Source organism: Sinocyclocheilus grahami, unplaced genomic scaffold (assembly GCF_001515645.1).
Source record: "Sinocyclocheilus grahami isolate Dianchi unplaced genomic scaffold, SAMN03320097.WGS_v1.1 scaffold1244.1, whole genome shotgun sequence".
Lineage (NCBI taxonomy): Eukaryota > Metazoa > Chordata > Actinopteri > Cypriniformes > Cyprinidae > Sinocyclocheilus > Sinocyclocheilus grahami.
In genome coordinates this window covers 159912-166868 of record NW_015506423.1, presented here as the reverse complement: position 1 = coordinate 166868, position 6957 = coordinate 159912, and the positions used below count along the sequence as shown (strand labels likewise).

General features: G+C 39.6%; 1 protein-coding gene across 1 annotated transcript in view; it reads right to left on the bottom strand.

Moving 5' to 3' along the window:
- Positions 1-6594, bottom strand: part of LOC107568437 (uncharacterized) — a 34092-nt gene extending 27498 nt beyond the window's left edge. Inside the window, exons 1-2 of the mRNA XM_016254408.1 lie at positions 6556-6594; positions 4731-4953 (exon numbers count right to left, since the gene is read on the bottom strand). Of these exons, the coding sequence (XP_016109894.1) occupies positions 4731-4953; positions 6556-6594 (262 nt within the window). The remainder of the gene's footprint in view (positions 1-4730; positions 4954-6555) is intronic.
- Positions 6595-6957: the final 363 nt, after the last annotated feature.

Below are 6957 nucleotides of genomic sequence, written 5' to 3'. Positions count from 1 at the left end.
GACAGCAAATGCAATGAGTTTGCTTCCTTCTTTTCTGAGAAGATCAATAACATCAGGAAGGCGATTAGCACAATTATCCACCAAATTATGCAGAGGTCAGACAGATTCAACAACAATATCAAAAAGAAGATACTATGTCTGCTCTTGAAGAAATTGATAGCAAAATTTTGGAAGAAATAGTACAGCACCTTAAATCGTCAACCTGCTATCTTGACACACTTCCCACATATTTTTTCAAAAGGGTGCTTAACTGTTTGGAAGCAGATCTCTTAGAAGTGGTGAACACCTCTCTTCTTTCTGGGATGTTTCCAAACTCCCTAAAAACTGCAGTTGTTAAACCCCTTCTGAAAAAGAGAAATCTTGATAGCACCATATTGAGCAACTATAGACCAATATCAAATATTCCTTTTATAGGCAAGATTAATTAAAAGGTAGTCTTTAATCACAGCACAGCCATTTACCATTGTGTATGAAATGTGCTATATAAATAAACTTGCCTTGCCTTGCCTAAACACCCAGTTTACTCTTGTCTAAAATTTAAATTAATATCTTACATTTACAAAATGAGCCAATAACAGCATAAATAAGCCTTTTAATGAAAGTAAAGGTCTATATTTATTAAAAAAGAAACTACTTCTCACTGCTGTTTCCTGGTGGTTTTGAGGACAATTACACCAAGTCGACCACCTATCATTTCAAATAATAGTACAATGGTGAGCATGACATGTATAAACGTCTCGTCTGTTTAGGGAGGTTGTGGAGGTTGGTGGTGTGGAGATGGGTGAAAGTATAAACAAGGCTTTAGAAGATTAGAAAACAAATGCACCAACGGAATAAATACTGCAGGTACAGCAAGCTCACAGTCTGTAATGCTCTAAATATTTTATTAAAGTTCTGATTATTGAATTGGGGTTTGGGCTTATATGAATGTATCCGTAAAGGGAACTTACGTCTTCAGAAAAGTTTTGATGGCATTTGCTACTTTGTTCTCAGCAGTAACCAAGGAAATGTTATATTGCAACTGTTTCATAAGCGCCACCTACTGTCAGAGTGTGAATTTGCATTTTTAACATAATTTCTCTAAGGTAGTTAGACAATTCTGTTTCGTTTTAAATCTTGAAGTTTTACAATCTAATTTAAATAAAAAATAACTGTTTGTGATATTTACAGCATGTAGCATCTTCGTTTGAATCATGAATAAAATGCCAATAATCTAACCTAAATGTATCGATCACTTTGATTTCAAACTTTGAATTGAATTGACCTGAAATATATCTGCTGCTGTCTCTTTAAGACCAAATGCAGGGATCTAAAATACTGTTACATGTGCATTTTCCATGTCTATAGAACTTTTTCACAAAGATGTCAGTTAACTTCTGCTTTTCCGCAAAGCAGTTGTACTTCCATTTTACCTTCGCACCAGAGACTTCTCAGCAAAACGCAGAAACAACATGAAATTTGAAACCTTACCTTAACCCTAATTCCACCGGCACCGTTTGGCGTATAGGGCGACAGGCATTCTCCAATAGCTTTGACCCACAGCGGTAACTTCGGCCTCATCCCATGGAATGTTGACTGCCTGCAGTTCGTCCATAAAAGTCCTTCACCAGGTGATTTGAGGTAGTCCTTGTTTTCGTCCTTTGTCCTTGCAGCCTGCCAGAACATCACCATCTCGAGTAGCTGTTGGTCAGGAAGGCGTAAAATGTGTCAGTCAAAACAAAAGCGGCGTACGCGGAGAGGGGCCGTGTGTGGCGGTATAATTCCACGTTCGTAACATGGTCCCGGTAAGTGATCTTGAGGATGTGGTGCAGACATTGGAGGTGAAAAACTTTTTTAGTGATGGATTCTGTCATCTTCCGGGTTTCGCATGCGTAGGTCATCATCCGCACAACAATCGTGGCCAAGAGCCGCAGTTGAATCTGCAGCCTTCTGTCAATGAATTCTGAGTCCGGTGCTGGCCACTTGATTATCTAGGTCTGTAGTGAGATCTCGTAGGGCAGTTTGGGTTGGGCCAAAAATGAAAACGGCAAAGTCGAGATCTGCAAGGAGGAGGATGCCACCTGTCCAGGGCATGCCGATGTGCAGGTGGTCAATGGAATGGTGGTTGATGAACTTGATGAGGAATAGCATCAGCGAAAGCATGCAATCTTGACGTACACCAGTTTTGAACATGAAGAAATCCATTACCCCTTCTTACATCTGTACGCAGCAGTGAGAGCCTTGGTACAGAGATGGGATTCTGTTAGCTTGGGCTATCGTCCATAACATTTCTCTGTGCACTGAGTCAAAGGCCTTGACAACGTTGATGAAGTTCAGTGAGATCCATGGTTGGTATTCCAGCGATTGTACAACCACTTGCCGCAGAATAAAAATCTGCTCGATATACAATCGGCCACTTGTTGATTTCTAAGGCAGGCATCGACAGCTCGTCGGAGGTGGTTTAGGAGGACAATGGAAAATACCTTTCCAGGTATCGATAGCAGGGTAATACCCCACCAGTTATTGCACTTGGAGAGATCACCTTTTTTCAGAAGCGTGACGATCATACCTCATTTCCATTCCTTGGGGACTACTGAGGCCTCCCAGCAAGCACTGAGCAGGTCTGTCAGGGCATCAACAAGGCACTGGTCACCAGATTTGAGTAGCTCAGGCGGCATCTCATCCAGGCCTGCCGTCTTGCCATTCTTGAGTACCCGGATTGTATTTTTTGTTTCTGCTGCTATGATCATGTCGAGGTTGACTGGCAGATCGGGTGTAGGGATGAGGAGGCCGGGATCGAATGCTGTGGTTGACGATGGTTTAAGATTTCCTTGAAGTGCTCGACCCACCGACACTCACATTCATCTTGGGTAGGAAGGACCCTGCTGCTCCAATCTTTGATCGGTATGCCGCTTCTAGTGTAGGAGCCAGTGAGCCCTCAAACGATCCGATATAGCATGTGCGTGTCATTTTGATGTGCAGCTTCTTGTGCCTTGGTACCTTTCCAGTCAACCCACTCATGCTTGTCATGTCGGCAACTTCGCTTTACTTGTCGATTCAAGTCCCTATACTTTATATACTTCGTCCAACGGGCCTTGCTAATGCCAAGGATGTCAATATGATAGCGATCGAATTCTCACAGGAGTTGTGCCTATTTGCCAGTTTGATATAATGTCCGAGCATTTCAGGTAGCGAATCAAAATTGATGATGTGGCATTGAGAGACTTGCCATGCATCAGGGGTCGGACATTCAAATAAATTTTTTCTGATACCGTCATCCATGATTGGCAGTCATCTCCGCTATCGAAAGCACATAAGAGACCACTTCTTGTTGTTTAGTAGCGGCAGGGATTTTTTCAGGGTGGGGTTGCTGGCCCCACGCCCAACCATCCTCCTTTATCCGGGCTTGGGACTGGCATGTGGTAGACCCCCAAGGCAGAGTTGAAATATGAAAATATGACTTTTTGTTTGTACATAAAGACACTGAATGATAAGGTGTAAGTGATAAGGTGATAAGGTGACCACATGTAAGCATCTAAAACACTCGCTTATTTGATAAAAAACAAAAGAAACACTTTGCGAACGTCACAAGAATCAGAAAGTGTACGACTACAGTGCTAGGTTTTCAACTCCTCCATCAACTTCAAGTGGCTAATCTCACTGATTGGTACGTTTTTTTGAGATGCCAGATGTCTCACCTTGAATGCAGCTGCAATCATCCTCTAACCGTAATTGTGGTGCGACTGGGTGAACTCCATGCTGGAAGCGCTAGCGCTCCACTATGCTGGCGGAAGTAAATAATACACTGCTTCAAGTCTGAACGGAAGTTGCGTGACATCATTGTGAAAAAGGCTTATTGTTTATGTTAACTTAAGTGACTGTGTTTAAGTGAATAAACCAAGACGGGCATTTTAACATGTTTTTGTGTATTTTCTGTTTGAGTGGCGACTTTATTTGTGCGTGCTTTAGGTAGCAGATGGTACCAAAAAATAAAAAAACATCTATTTGATAGCATGTGAGAATTCAATTAAAGCACAGAGAGCAGATGTACATCACAGAGACGTCTATTTGACATCTGCATTTACATCTGCAAGATGTTTTTTAGAGTGTTTGCTCATCTGGAACACGTCTATACTATTGCTTAAACATGTACTGAGGAGATTGTGTTCATGCATTTTTCCACCTCTAGTTCACGAGCCATCTGCTGAAACTGAACCATCAGTTTTGTGGTTCTGGTGCTGGTACTCCACTCATGTTAAATGACGCTTTGCTCAGGTGTAAAAGAAGAAAAGGTAACTGTTGATCAGGGAGAAAATCTGCCGCTCCTGCACACCTGTGTAATATCCTACTTTGCAACTCCATCACAGCAATACATAAATCTGTTACAGCTAAGATTTTCTAAACGTTGAGTTGCTCCATTCTGCTGTCTGTTTATTTAAATGTGTAACCTAAACAACTGCTTTAAAGGTTCTGAGAGCTAAAGTGACTGTCTCTTTTCATATTATATGTACAATAAACTGCATGAGTTGTCAAACACTTTGGTCTCATGTCGTCTGTTTGTCTGGGCCACTGGGTCTCATTAATTATTATTATTTTTTAATCAGTTTTGAAATACTATTGAATGATTATTTGGTTTTTGATTTTGATTTTTTTCCTGGCAGTTTGCCAGTAACACTTTGCATCCAGATAATGTTTCAGAGTGATAAATAATTATGTAAATAAAAATTATTGAATTAAAAACAGACACTCACCACTGACACTGAATGTCTTCTCTGAGGACACTCTGGGGCTGCTGATCTCAAACTTATAAAGACCAGAGTCTGTGATTCTGAAGCTTCTGATCTTGAGATCTCCAGTCTGAATGTCCAGCTGCAGTCTGTCTGTGAATTTCACATCATTATCATATGTAGCAGTGTTCTTAGTCACTCTAGCTATGCGAGTGTTGTTAAACCTCCACTCAATCTCTTCATCTCTCTGTAGTCCAGCATCAGTGTGTAGAGTGACAGAATCCCCCTCCATCACTGACACTGACTCTACTTTATCTGTATCACCAAACACACCTGAAAAACAAACAGAAACCGTCAGTCAGACGGAGATAAAACTTATAAAACACTCAATTGTGTGTCTTGTGTCTTGCCTACTGATCAGTGGCACTAATAAATGTCTTGTGAATTGCTGCAGTCTACAGTGAACCTGAGTCTACATTAATGAAGGCATGAGTAAAGGTCTCTTTGTGCCCAGACTCATAAACATGGAGATATATATCTAAAAAACACTTAATTGTAATGTAATGTGATGCTGCCGTTGTTACTGGACAATATACAGGGATCAGTTCATCTCAAGCGGTCCAATGGAGTCTGCTTGGCCATTTTTAATTTTCTTAATTTTTTTTAATTGATTACCTCTATTTATTGGCATTGCAAAACCACCTGTTTTTATTTTTATTTGACTTGGTTTAACCACTGTGGGAATTTTTGTGTGACAGCAAACAACAGGTTTACAAAAACCTTAATATTCCTCTGGAAAAATTACAGTTTGATTTAGAAAATTACAAAAGTAGAGTTTGATGTTGTGCTGGTTACAGATGTAGGGCTGATAGAATTCTGAGGAAAGCATACTTTATGTGTTTTGAGAAGTGAAAATAAAGATGTGTAACATTAAATTGACATATGTATTATTTTTATTACAATAGAATTACCAGAGGCACATTTCAGCTTAGACAGAACGGCCTTCAAATACCATTTTGGACAAAAGGGGTACTGAATACAGTACCCATTATAAAGCTCTTCTTCCAATAGAATAGAAGTCCCAAGTAGTTCTATCACTGGCCATTTTGCTATCTTTCATAGCAAAACACCCAGAAATACACAAAAACACCTGTCAAGCTTTTTTTTTTTTGCTTTTCAAAATTGATTTTAATTTGAATAGAAATCATGATCATTTCAGCAACTGATTGAAAGCTGAAAGGAGCACAGACAGAAAGAAAACCTTACCACACAACAATACCATACTACTTAACAAAACAGTGTGCATACTGAAAAGCTACATTATTAAAAACAGCAATACTACCACACTGCTACTAATTTACACTGATTAAAGACTAATCCAGTGGGTGGAGCTACTAATCTGGAGAAATGGGTTAAAAAAAAATAATCCACCTAGTGGTGAGAGAAAACTGTTATTTTCAGTTATGGTTTCGTCAAAATAAACAAAATGAGTGTAAAAAAAAAACACATTAAAAGAGCTGAACTATAATCTATAAGGTCATTCAATATCAACTGATAACTGAGCCAGCTTGTTGTTTAAATGTAAAAATATTCTGGAAATGGTTGGACACATTAACAATGAGAATATATGGTTTATCTGCGAGGGTCTGATGATGATGATGATGATGATGTCTGTTCTGTCATCTCTACTCTTCATCTTCTCTGGATGTGATGTCATACACCACAATAAAAGCAGCAGCCACGCCCACCACAGCAGAGACGACCAATCGAGTCACAGCTTCAGGAAAACAACAACAGAATGTGCAATCTAAGGAAATAAAAGAACATTTCCACACAATGAATATTTTACCAGAGAAGGACATTTATTAGAGAAGGTGAAGTGTGCCATTTCTGTACCATTAGTGGCACGCAATGAAAATGAAAAATTAATCTATACAAACAAGTTCCACGTTTCACCATTGGAGGGAAATATAAAACACCTTTATTTTAATAAATGCATCTAAGTCAAGATAAGATGACAGTAAAGTGATGAATATGAAGATATTACATTTCTCATGAAGGAGCAATCAGTGAAAATCTAAAAAGACTATCACATGTACCTGGACATGGTTGACAGAGATGAGTGTTGTTGAGATGTGTGGTCTGGTTGCAGAATGAATAAGCCACAACACAGCTGTAGGTGTTGTTATCCTGATATTCCACCTCCAGAGGTAGAGAGAGACTGATGCTGAGATCAGATACACTGATGCTG